The sequence below is a fragment of the Mus musculus genome, chromosome 4 (assembly GCF_000001635.26).
Source record: "Mus musculus strain C57BL/6J chromosome 4, GRCm38.p6 C57BL/6J".
Classification (NCBI taxonomy): Eukaryota; Metazoa; Chordata; class Mammalia; order Rodentia; family Muridae; genus Mus; species Mus musculus.
This window is the reverse complement of record NC_000070.6, coordinates 63,267,561-63,279,852: the sequence shown is the minus strand read 5'-3', so window position 1 is coordinate 63,279,852 and position 12,292 is coordinate 63,267,561. Positions and strand designations below refer to the sequence as shown.

General features: G+C 52.5%; 1 protein-coding gene across 13 annotated transcripts in view; it reads right to left on the bottom strand.

Moving 5' to 3' along the window:
• Positions 1-12,292, bottom strand: part of Col27a1 (collagen, type XXVII, alpha 1) — a 120,983-nt gene that overhangs the window by 55,139 nt on the left and 53,552 nt on the right. For 12 of the 13 annotated variants that reach the window (XR_390328.3, XR_003954978.1, XM_030253629.1 and 9 more), the window contains 5 exons: positions 7,279-7,332; positions 6,742-6,786; positions 3,872-3,925; positions 2,687-2,740; positions 2,012-2,065 (listed from right to left, as the gene is read on the bottom strand). Coding sequence is in view for 10 of the 13 variants with exons in the window: in XM_030253629.1 (XP_030109489.1) it covers positions 2,012-2,065; positions 2,687-2,740; positions 3,872-3,925; positions 6,742-6,786; positions 7,279-7,332 (261 nt within the window). In the remaining 3 variants the exon portion in view is untranslated. The remainder of the gene's footprint in view (positions 1-2,011; positions 2,066-2,686; positions 2,741-3,871; positions 3,926-6,741; positions 6,787-7,278; positions 7,333-12,292) is intronic. The other variant, XM_030253634.1, reaches the window with a different exon arrangement.

The window sequence follows — 12,292 nt, the reverse complement described above, 5'->3', positions numbered from 1 at the left end:
TTGGAGCTGGCACATTGAAGCTGAAGTTTCTTCCCAATGTAACCAAAATCCTGCCCTGTTATTCACTCCTTGTGTGAGGGGCAAGTTACTCAGCCTCTCTGGGCTTTAGCCTATAGAGTAGTTAGTAGATCAAACACCTCACTGGGCTGTGCTAAGGTTGAAATAAATGATGGAAGCCAAGTGCATAGACGGGCACCCTACAATTAGTACTCCATACAGACTTGCATCCGCAAGAGCTTGGTCTCTTAAGCTAGGAAACCATCCCTGCCTTGGGTCACCTTCTCCTCTGGGAACAGAGCAGCCGGGATGCTGAATTCAGTTCTGATGTTAAATAAAGGAGGCCATGCAGTCAGGAGGCTGTGAGCAGAGGCTCCCTCCCTGGTCCTGAGGGCCAGGTGCTAGCCAGTAAAGACACCAGCACACTCATGGCTCTGCCTCCCACCATCCAGAGTCACTCCTAGCAATGGAGTCAGCCAATCAAAGCAGCACAAAGGTAGGCCAGAAAGACCCCAGAGAGATCCTGAGAGCCAGAGTCAAGCTGAATTGCTACTGAACAGCGACCCTAAGTCTATTCTCCTGGGCTTCAAGCCTTGTTTTTCCCACCCGTAAACAGAGGCAGAACTCTCCTGTTTCACACCCCCCTACCCCTGCCTTGTATGGCAAGTTCTCTCCCCCAGCTCCTGGCCCATGAAGAGCCTCATTAGTCCATGTTCAGGAGTGAGCGTTCCTCCTTCACTGGCTAGGCTGCCAGGAAACCCAGACTCAGGAGTCTTTCCACAGTGAGCAGCAGATGGAGGCGAAGCCAAGTTCATTTGTCTAAAGATAGGGCTGTGTACTGGCCAAAGTCAACACAGTGGAGAGTCAGACCGTGGCTTTTAGGAAGCACGCCCTCATCCATCGGGGAAGACTATGAGTGATCTTTGGAAAGCTTGGGAGAGCCCGTAGGGCCAGGCTCTTCCCTTGGCTGCAGGGATCTCATGGAGGAACAAGGTCCCGAGGCCAGGGAGCTCTGGATGAGGGATGGGAGCCCTGGCTGGGGACTAGGCGTCAACAAGCCTGAGGTAGACAGAAGCCCTGGTTGGGGTAGCATACTGCTGTTAGAGGGGAGCAGGTTAGCAGAGCCAGGGTGAGCACCCACCTGGCATCTAGGACAAGGCTTGAGATGTTCATGACCACATTATTTTAGATGCTGCCGGATGCTCTCCAGGCCGCCCCACACTTAACTGGAATTACCTTTTTTTTCTGGTCTCATATTCTCCAGCTAACCCAGATTCAGCAGCTCCCATCCCTCCCTACCATGTCCAGGAGGACTGAGCCCCAAAGAGTAGCCATGCCAGAAAGGTTCAGAGGAGGCCCCGACAAATAGACCTGAAGCTCCCAGATTGGGTGGACAGTAGCCCTCGAGGGCTTTGGTGATGGCTCAATCGGAACCACAAGTGTCACATTAGCCACCACTGGGGAAGGACTCTGAGGTTAGCTTGGGGAGCCCCGGGTGAGACAGGACAAGCTGAGGGGGGAAGGAAAGCGGAGCACTCACCTGTGACCTTCTCTTTGTTTCCCTTTTGGTTTTTGAGATAGAGTCTAGCTACATAAGTTAGGCTGATCTTGAGCTTCCAATCATCCTCCTGCCTCTACCCCCATCCAAGTGCTGGGATTTTACCATGTACAACTGAGCTCATTTCTAGCCTTGGCCTTATCTCTCATTTTATGTGTGATCCATACCAATTCCTTCATCATCTCTGGGCACAACACTAAGAGCCGTAGTCAGATGGAGAGAGAGAGAGAGAGAGAGAGAGAGAGAGAGAGAGAGAGAGAGAGAGACAGAGAGACAGAGAGACAGAGAGACAGAGTGAGAGACAGAGAGGCACAAAGAGAGACAGAGACAGATACACAGAGACACAGAGAGAAAGAGACAGAGACACAGAGAGAAAGACAGAGAAAAAGAGGCACACAGAAAGAGACAGAGAGAGACAGAGAGACAGAGACAGACAGACAGACCAGAATCACATACCTCAGGTCCAGGAGGTCCAGGAAACCCAAGTGATCCTTTGTCTCCAGCTTTTCCCTGTGGAAGACACAGAATCACTACACATACAGGATGGGACGGGCCCTACCTCCCACAAATATCCCATTCTAGGCTGAAGGCAGTTGACATGTTCTGGAACTACACGGGCAATACTGCTTAGCTGGCTAAAAGAAGCAGGTGCTGCAATGTTTTCTGCTTTGCGTCCCACCCAGGAGACCCGGGAAGTCACTTCAGCCTTCAGATCTGAACTTCTTCATTAAGAAATGGAACTAGCCCTCCCTGCCCTTGAGTGTGGACAGCATGCATGCAAAGAGAGTGACAAAATTTAAAAAAGGTGTGGCTTGGTGACATGGAATGGATGACATCAGCATTGTCCACAGGCATGTAGAGTTTGGTTCCAATTGGAGTCCATTGTTGTGCTGGGCCTGGGGCTTGTCCAGCACCCAGTGTGACTCCTGCCCCTCAGTTTCAAAAACTCTATCTAGGAAATTGACCTGGGGCTACGTGTGCCTCATTACACTCAGTCCAGGTCTACTAGAAGGCAAAGGGAAGTCTTGGATTGGGTGTACCTCCAGCCATGACCCATGAGCAGAGGGAGGGGTACTGGCCCCAATATCCTGAAGCTACAGCAAAGTGGAAGGATGAGGAAGAAGAACTTACCAGAGGCCCTGGCTTCCCCCGGCCACCCGGGAGCCCTGGCAAGCCATGACTCCCCTGTGAAAGAGAAAGCAAACTAGGTTATCTGAGGGCAACCATGCCAAGAGCACATGAAGCATCCTCCTGCCAGCCCAGGCCTAGAAATGAGATCTTCGGGAAGGACAAGGGCCTCCCTCTTCCACTGCAGGCTTGGGAGCTGCCTTGGCCCAAGTACAGGACCCAAGGAATCTTAGTCTATATTAGTCCTGCAATGCCCTTCAGGCTACATGAGACCAGAGCCCAAGAGAAGAACAGCCAGACCTGCATGTTCTAATGCACACATGGACACTGGCTGGGTCAGGACAAGCTGCCTGGGAGGAAGGGACTGGGGCTAGTCAACATTTGGGCTTGGTGGACCAATTGGGAGAGGCCCAGATGTGGCCACATGTGTAACCCAGGGAGAGGAGCCATTCTCAGCAGGTCACAGCTGGCCTCTGGAGATCAAGGGTGCTATGGTTCATCCGTTGTTCCTTCTGTCAGCACAGCTAGTCCCTTCCTCCTTCCTCCCCTCCCTCTGGCCAACTTGTCCTTAATTTTCACTGCTGAGTGTGGGACCCCAGCAGAGCTGTCAGGCAGTCTAGCACCCTGTTCCTCAAGGAATTCAGTCTGCAGGAAGCTAAGCACAGGTCCCCAAACTAGGGAGAAAGAGCACTCTGAGTGAGGGGCAGACATCTGCCCAGGACATCAGAGAAAGATGTCTGAGAAAGTAGAGGGGGGAAAATGATGTCTGATCAGATTGGGGCAGAGGCCAGGGGCTCTGTTCAAAAGGAAAAGCAGTGTTCAAAGAGCCCAATGTTCCCAGGACAGTTTAGTGGATCCGGAACACAACCACGGGGGAGGAAAAATAGCAGAGTGACAGAGAGGCCGAGACCTGGATTCTGTGCCACTGGGTGGAGCACCAGGACTTGTCCCTAAGAACAGCTGGGAACTACCAGCGGTGTATGAAAGAACAAAGATGTGGCCTCAAAAGGACAGTCTGGGGGCAGTGAGGAAAGACAGACTGGGATAGGTGGCAGGGACTTGGAGAGATGTCCAGAGGCCACTATAAGGTCCAAGGAGAAGTGATGGGTGGTAGATGGGAAATGCCACCTGACATACAGGCTCCGACGAATGAGGGCAGAGGTAGGGATGGCAGCAGATAACAATTACCTTGTCTCCTTGGAAGCCAGGATCTCCCGACACACCTGGCACCCCTTGTTCACCCTGAGTACACACCAGCAAAGAGATCATAAGGAGAGAGCCAGCAACTTGCAAGCTTCCCCCCTCACCCCCGAACAGAGGACCCCATGGAGCCTCATGGAGGCTGCTCTTGTGGCCAGCAGCAGCCTTGGCTCTAAAGGGATCAAGGACCCACCCCTTAGGTAGGGTAAGGAGGCCCAGAGTGAGGTGATCCCTCCCATTTCACAGCTGCTCAGAGCACTGCAAGGCCCCCTGGCCCTTTCATGGAGAACACTGGCTTTCTCATAGGACAAATTTCTTCATCCTTCTGCCTCCTGAGCAGCAGTTGATGTCAGCACGAAAGGGTGAAAGCTACAGGGATGACAGCCCAGGCACTGCCTGCTGTGAGTTGTCATGTCTTCCTTCTGTACAAGCAGCCGGCTTCTAATTAAATGCTTAATCAGCGATCGTGGGAGGCATCAGAGAGCTGGCTTCTTAAGACTGTGTGCAATGAGAATCAAACGGGCCCTGACTGAACTCTGGGTGGGTCCCTTCTAAGATGGATTGGGAATGTTTGGTGACAGGACTGGCAGTGGGAGACCTCCTCGGCTCCCTCCTGGTCCAGTTCTGGTAAGTAAACTGTTCTCAGGCCAGATGGAAAGGCGCCTCGCTTTAGGACTGGAGCCATCTGAGAGCTCTTCCCAGTAGCCTATTAGGCCTGCTCACTGAGGCCCCAGGAAGCCCCAGCAGCAGGAGGAAGTTGAAATCTCAGAAGGCCAAGGTGACAGCAAACGTGACATGGCACACAACTCCATCATCAGAACAAAATTGGAATTGAAAAGTTTCTTTTTAAATTGTTTTGTTTTTCTTTTTTTTTCTATTTGGAAAATCTTGTACAAGGTCATAGAGTTTGGGGAGGTATTCATATTTCTCTCTCTCTCTCTCTCTCTCTGATGTGAAAAGAAGGGCAACAAATATTAAAATATGGAGAAGGAAAGTTTAAAAGTCACTGAGAGCTGGGCAGTTGTGGTGCACACCTCTAATCCCAGCACTTGGGAGGCAGAGGCAGGAGGATCTCTGAGTTTGAGGCCAGCCTGGTCTACAGAGTGAGTTCCAGGGCAGCCAGGGCTACACAGAAAAACCCTGTCTTGAAAAAAAAAAAGTCACTGAGAAAACCAAGACATGATCCAGACAGACAGGCTGAGCAGGAGTTCACTCCAGGATATGCCTTGCCTGGCTTAGGGCCAGGTGGGGTCATGGAAAGTCAAAATGAGAAGAAGAATACAGGGATGAACGGCAGCTCTGTGGTCCTGGGAGGTAGAGGCAGCTTGTATGTGGCCTCCAGAGCCCAAGCCAGAGACCCTGACTTAGCCAAAGGGCAGGACAGCTTCTCCCCTCTCTACCATCCAAAACAGCCTCCAATGACTTCCTCTTCCTTCAGTGTGTTCCAGAGCTAAACACTGGAAGTGCCCCTGGTGGTGCCAGTCACTGTGACAGGGATGTGATAGCACTACGGTCATTTCCATGCATCCTAGCTCAGCACACTGGCAGACAGCCCTGCAAAGTCCTCTGCTGTGACATTATCTACTCATGCCCTCTCTCCTTGGTCAGGCCTTCAGCTATTCCACAGAGCTGCTGTCTCAGGTCTTAGAGCAGACAGGTGTCAGGAAGCCCCATCACCCCCACAAGCCTTTCACGTCCAGAGAAGAAAGAGGGGTGGAAAGGCCATACCAGGCACCAGCTTAGACGGGCCACAACATAGGCTTATGCATGATGGGAGAAGACAGAGAGGTAGCAACAGGTAGATAAAGAGCTGAAGTTAGCACCCAATCTCACCAGCTGCCTGAGGGGGACTGAGTAAAAACCATCTGACTCCTATTTGTGGGATGGGCACTGGGAAATTCCATTTCCTAAGACCCCAGGGATTTGGATCAACTATGATCATCTGATTGATATTTGATCAATATCTGCCCTTCTCTGAGTCTCAGTTTCCACAGTTGTCACCTCTAGTAGGGTCTAGAGTAAGTGACCTCTAATAGACTCACCCACTCTGACCTTACTACTTCCATTCTGTTCAGGTGTGGAACTCTCCGAGGACCCACGTGCCTCCAGAGGACACAAGGGCTCAGCCATCTGACCCAGGTGCAGGAGCCCAGGTGAGGAGGCGCCGAGCAGGGAGGCCATTCCCTGTGGATTCTCAGAGTGCTGCCCCTAAACATGCCACACTCTTTGGCATTTCAGACTGACATAGAAACTGATGGGAAGGGAAGAGATGCCGGCACAGGGCAGAGCACTCCTATATTCCTCAGGTATCAATCTGTCATTCTGATGCTGTGTGATCCAGGATAGGTAATATCTGTCTCTGGGCCTTGGGACTCACCTCCCCTTTCCAAAAAGGTTTGGCCCAGGGCTGAGACAATGGAAGTTCAGTGGCTAGACCTAGGAGTGGTCTTCCCAGGGCCAGTGGGGAAAGTGGTGCTTGGATGCTGACCTAGGTTCCCAGAGAGTTTCAGCCTGGGTGCTGGACTCTCTAGGGATACCTGTGTGGGCTGGCCCTCTGAGATCTCCACCCTCCACAGTCTGAGGCTGTGACTCCTGCTGTCGTGCTCTGCATTTGAGATTCAGAGGTCAGCCTTGGCTTCCCGTAGACCCTTGCCTCTCTTGTCTTCTACCTTAACCATCAGGCCTCCACAGCCGTCCCCATGAGCCTCACACACCAAGAAACCAAAAGAAGCCAGAATGGTAGGTGCAGAGGACTGAGAAGGGAAGACACAGTAGGAGGCAGAGGAGCCTAGCACTGAGGGATCCCAGGGGAGTGGCACTCGGATAACCCACGGGCAGTAAGGGAGAGTTCCGATCACCTTATCACCTTTCAGTCCGGGCTCCCCCACGCCGCCCATCAGTCCCTGCAAGACAAGTCAAGGCCACAGAAGTCAGAAATTGATATGCTTCAAGATCCCGAGCTGGGTGCCTACCCTGAGTCTCTGTGTTCTTATGAGCAAAGGAGATAGTGATGGCCCCCTCACAGGGCAAAGAGAAGCTGCAGTGACCCTCATCCCTGAACCAATCCCAGAGCAGGAAAGGCTGATGGTGATGGCACGGGCTGTCCTTGGCAAGTCTCTCCCACTCGTGGGAACCACGCTCACCACTTGCCATGGGAGTTTCTGCATCTCTGGCCCAGAGTCCTACATCCCAGAACCACATTGGCCTCCCGATCAGCTTGTGGACTTGGTGTACAATAAAGATGTCTGGTCTAAATGACATACAGATGCTAGCTAGGTCTCCGGCCAAAGGACTAAGCTCCCAGCCAGCCTCTCCCAGATTCTCTCCCAGTGACTTCCATCTGGGGCTCCCTGTTGGGGTAGGGGTTGAACTCAGAAAGACCTCATTTAACTCACCTTCATGCCTTTCGGTCCTGGGTAGCCAACTGGGCCCAGTGCTCCTGTGTCACCCTGGGAATGGACAGAGAGGAAGACATCATGAGAGGTGGCCCTGGGGGCAGATCTGGGAGGGAGGATCCCCAGGGTCCAGGGGGCTGGACTGAAGATACAGTTCACACCCTAGGGCTGATCTTGGAATTAGAAGTATTCTGCACTGATGGCTTCCTCTGGACTCAGAGCCAGCTACAATCCCTGAGCTTGGCCAGACTTCCTGAGCCGTCCCACCTCTCCCTGACTTCTCCTCAGATATCAAGACTTCTGTCCACAACGTAAAGGACTCCCTCTTAACTACTTTGGACATTGGTCTCGTCTGAAAAATGGGGACAAGTATTTTCTGCTCGAGCGAGGGCTGCTAGAAGAGTTACCTGCAGGTTGATTCTTTGGGATAAGGGACGAGAACCACGTCCTGCTCCACAGGGCAGCTGACTAGTTCTTTGCCTGACAGCACTGACAGGAGGCGATTGGGGTGCTCTGTATGGTTTATGGTCTCCAAGATGTTGAGAGAGACTCTTGCACTACAGGTTGGGGATCCAGCTTTGGGTCAGGAATAACAGGATTCCTGGGCCTGGGAGGCTTAGTGACCTCAAGGGTGTTTTCCACAGGGGCTCCAGATGGCTGGTGGGACATTTCCTAAGCCAGTCAACTTGTCCCTCTGCTGCTTACTAGCATGGGACAGGGAGAGTGACAACACTGAGTTCTAGCACTGTTCCAAGGAGTAGGTGACTTAGCAGGTGAGAGGATGGAGTGTCTAGGGCATTGTCACGACTTAAAAGAGATCATTGCCATCGAACAGTCAGGGACCACTAAAATCCTATAGTAAATAAGACAGAGTAACGCAGACCCCGGACTCAAAGGTGCTAAGGTCAGGGAATCTAGGCTTAGCGGGAAGTGGGGCCCAGTCCTTCCTCGCAAATGTCACTCTACTCTTTGCCTCATAGCCACCCCCAAACGTGACAGTAACATGGAGTTGTTCCAGGGAGAGAGCTGTTCTTCTCAGCTAGTTCATCTTCCTTCACTGACCTAAGGGCCTGCTCTGTGGCCTCAATCAATGAACTTGACCTCTCTTGGCTTCAGTTCCCAACGGCCCTGATTCAGGCTCTTTGGGCACTGTGGCACAGGCTCTGAGGTTGGGGCACAAGGGTCAGCCCTGGAAATCCAGGCTATAGAATTTGACCTCAAGCTCCTGTTGGGTGGAGCTTCTCACACCCTGGGGGTGAGAAGAGAAGCCCAATAGAGGAGAATGCCAAGGAAGAGCTGCAGGAAGGTGGGAGGACCTGGAGGGTAGTGGGGAGGAGCTCTCAGACTAGACATGCCCTGGAACACAGAGACTAGCCCTGGCTGCCTGTGGAATCATGGTAACCACAGGGTCCCACTCAGGACTTCAGTCCCCACTTGGCTGGGTTCAACCCTCCCTGCTGAGCCTCTGCAGCCACTGAGAATCTTGCTTCCAGTGCCCATCAAGGAGCTGGTCCATCAGAAAAAAGAACACTTCCATCTAACACGGACAACCATGACCCAAAAAGAGCACCGCAGGGCACTGAGCAAGAGTCCTTGGCTCTCCTCCGCTCAGTTACTTCTCACAACTCTGGCAGATCACTTTTTCTGTCATGGCTCACACACCAGAGAAGAGATCAAGAATCCAAGAGGCTGGTGCTACAACATGTCCAGTTCTGAAAGAAGGGGAGAGATGACCGTGGTCCCCTTGGTTTGGTGGCCAGAGCAGACTCTGTAAGAGGTGGCTCCTCCCTAGGCCAGGAACTCAGGTTGGCTTTTCCTTCTGCAGACTAACCTAAAGGCAGCTTGTGAGGGGACCAGAGACTCACACAGGCTGGATGATGAACGTGAGGGACATCCAAAGGCTCTGTGGGTGTTGGGGAAGGAGCCTGGCATAGATCACTCCAAGGGGGAATAGTTGTGGCAAAAGAACCCTACATGCAGAAGATGACAGCTGTGGAAACTCAGGGAAGGGAACAGCAACTGCCCAAGGTAGAAATACAGAGTCCCAGAGTGGCCTACCAAGGGGGAGGCAAAGGGACGCTGCAAGCCACTGTCCCCGGAGGACATCTCAGAGCCAGATTGCAGAGCGTCCCCAAGAGAATGAGGAAGACCCTTATGTTGGAGCTGTTCCTAAGCTCCCAGACACTTCTCCCTACCGTCCCCTTCCTCTCAAGTCCCTCACCATGATCACAACCAACACAGCTGTAAGGAGTTAAAGACCCCCCTGCTGTGTGTCCAATTCCAGGGGTAGCTGCCAAGGCCCAGCCAGACTCCGGCTACACCGGGCCGGGGGCTAGCATTTCACCACCGCTCACCCATGCAACCAGGATGGCTGTCAGAGCTATCCCACTTTCCTAGGGGAAACCAAGGCTAAGAGAGGAACCAGAAAACCTGCTCTGCAAGTACTGAGTGGGGCCAATCCAAGGCAGGATCAGACCTCAGAGATGTCTGTTTGCCCCAGTGTGAATCCATGCTAACAGGTCCTGGAGTAGCCACAGATAGCAAGAACCCAAGAGCATCACACGGGCATCCAGATCAGGGTTTGCAAGGGACCAGAAATCTCTCCTTCTGCCTTGCATCTCCTGTTCAGCTATGACATCTGGCCTGTGATGTCCCCATCCCTTGGTTCACCTGTGCCTTCGCCGGGTGTGCTGGCTGACCTCTAACACTGCTAGGCCTTCGTCCCTGTAAGTGCACCCTTCCCATGACCCCAGAGCTCTGTCACCTCCCTGCTCAACAGTTCGGAATCAATGCCTTTTGTTCATAGCTGTCCCTGTGTAAACCACTAAGATTATGTGTGCTCACAGGCCACTACCTGTCTCACCACCAGACTGAGGCCAGGCCCCCTGGTTGAAGGACCTTCCCTCCATGACTCAGGCATCCAGTATGGTGGGGTGGAGTCACAAACAGTACACCTTTGAAGTGTCTGATGAATGACCTATGATGATCCCCCAGTCTTGCTTAAAAACCCACCAGGGAGCTAGCCTGGAAGAAAACGGAGCCTCTGGTGGCCCCAGGTTAGGGACAGGAAAGTAATCTAGGGGCTCTGATCTTATATAAGAGCAGCACAGCAGTAGCAATAGAGAGTGGGCTAAGAGCTTCAGTGAGGTGTACAGATTGAGCCGTGGCTTAAGGGCTGTGTGACCTCAGGGAGGTGTGTTGCTCACTCTGAACCTGTTCTCATACCTACAAGATGACAATGAGTTCCCTCTCCAGGGCTCATGTGCTTATTCGATACTGATCAGGATCAGAAATACAATAGCTGGTTAACACCAGCTGACCAGATCCCTAACCAACTCTCCTTACAGAGGATAGCCCTGACCCATCAATGACAGCAGCATTTAGGGCCGGATTCCGAGATCATTTGTTCTCATTCAATGCAGAAGCCAAAAGTCCCTGTGTCTCTCTGAACAGAAGAGGCAAAAGAGACTTTTGTGGGGCAGATTCTGAAGTGAACAGTACCCCTGCATGCCAGCCATGAGCTCTGATGACACCCAGAGGAGAGAGTCTAGTCCTCTCAGCTTGGAGCTGGCAGGAAGCCACTGGTGGCAAGCGGGAACTGGGGACATCTGACACGTGTTATAAGCAGGACATGCCCCACTCCCTAGAGGGCGAGCCAGGGCATGGCATGGCTTCCAGAGCTCCAGCACAGCAGACACCCCCTCAAGCATACAAGTAGACAGGCGCTTAGTGAGTGGTGGCCTAGTCTTCTGTCCTCTCTCCTGACTGGGCACCTGGGAAACTGGGACAGAGGCAGGTGACAGGCTTCAAGAGCACTGCTTCAGCTGACTCCACAGAGGGTTTGCATATCTTGGTTTCTATAACAAAATGACCACCAAAACACAGACCCCTGCCCCCCATCAGCTGAGCATCCATGCACTCTAGAAAACCACAGGTGACTGACTCAGTTCCGCTTCCTCCTGGACACCTCAGAACAGGGTCCCCTTCCTTTCCACTTCTCCAGAAGTTCCTGGCTCAGAGTTCCAGGACCAGAGAGAGCACTCAGTCTGGGCTTGGTGGGCTCAGGTCCAGCCCAGTGACCCCCACCTAAAGGTGCCTGGGTGAGAGATATTTCATCCTGGCAGAGAAGAGAATCTGAAAACAAGGAAAGGAGAGACTGACAGTGGCCACAAGAGGACATGGGGCAAGGGAAGCTGCAGGAGAAGCTTGGTTGACAGGAGAAGAGAGGTTGACAATGACCAGGGCAAGGGGGGGCTGCAGAAAAGAGAGGCTCTTTGGAAACCTTGTAGGCACAAGACTGCAAACTGTAGACACACCCAGAGCGTGGACCAAAAGAAGGCAGGGAAGGGATCCTGGAATGGAAGCTGAAGGTTATGGGCTCCAATCAAGCCCCAACCTTCTCCTGCATTGTGTGTAACCTTGACCTGGAGTCTGTTTTCCTACCTCCCAAAGAGACACTGTGAGCAGCAGCAGTAGCAAGTCAGAACAGAGAGGGCCCAGTCACATTTGAATGTCAGGTAAATAGAATGATACTCTAGCACAAACGTGCCCTAAATATCACATCGGGCATCCAAAGCCAACTGGGCAACTGGCATTTTGTCTGGATAGTCCTGAGGCAGGAAGGAGCCTGCCAAATACCAGGAGGACCAGGGACAGAGGTAGTATAGTCTAGGGGAGGACCAGGGACAGAGGCAGTATAGTCTGGGTCCATAGAATCTGTCCATTCATCCAAACAGAACTCATTCTCCTCTGGGTTAGGTCCCAACCTAGAGGATGCTGGGACAATGCCAAATGGGAACACGTGCCAAAGATGACTATCAGGATGTGTGAATATCCCCTCAGAAAAGTCTGGGACCAATATTGCTCACACTGAAGGAGTCTGACCAGAGAAGACAATGGACTTTTGACCCCAGGAACAGCCTCTCCCAGGAAGAGTCAGGGTAACCTGGGCTCAAGACAGGAAGGATCTGGAAAATGTGGGCTCTGATTGGATGGACCAAGGAAGAAGGGAGTT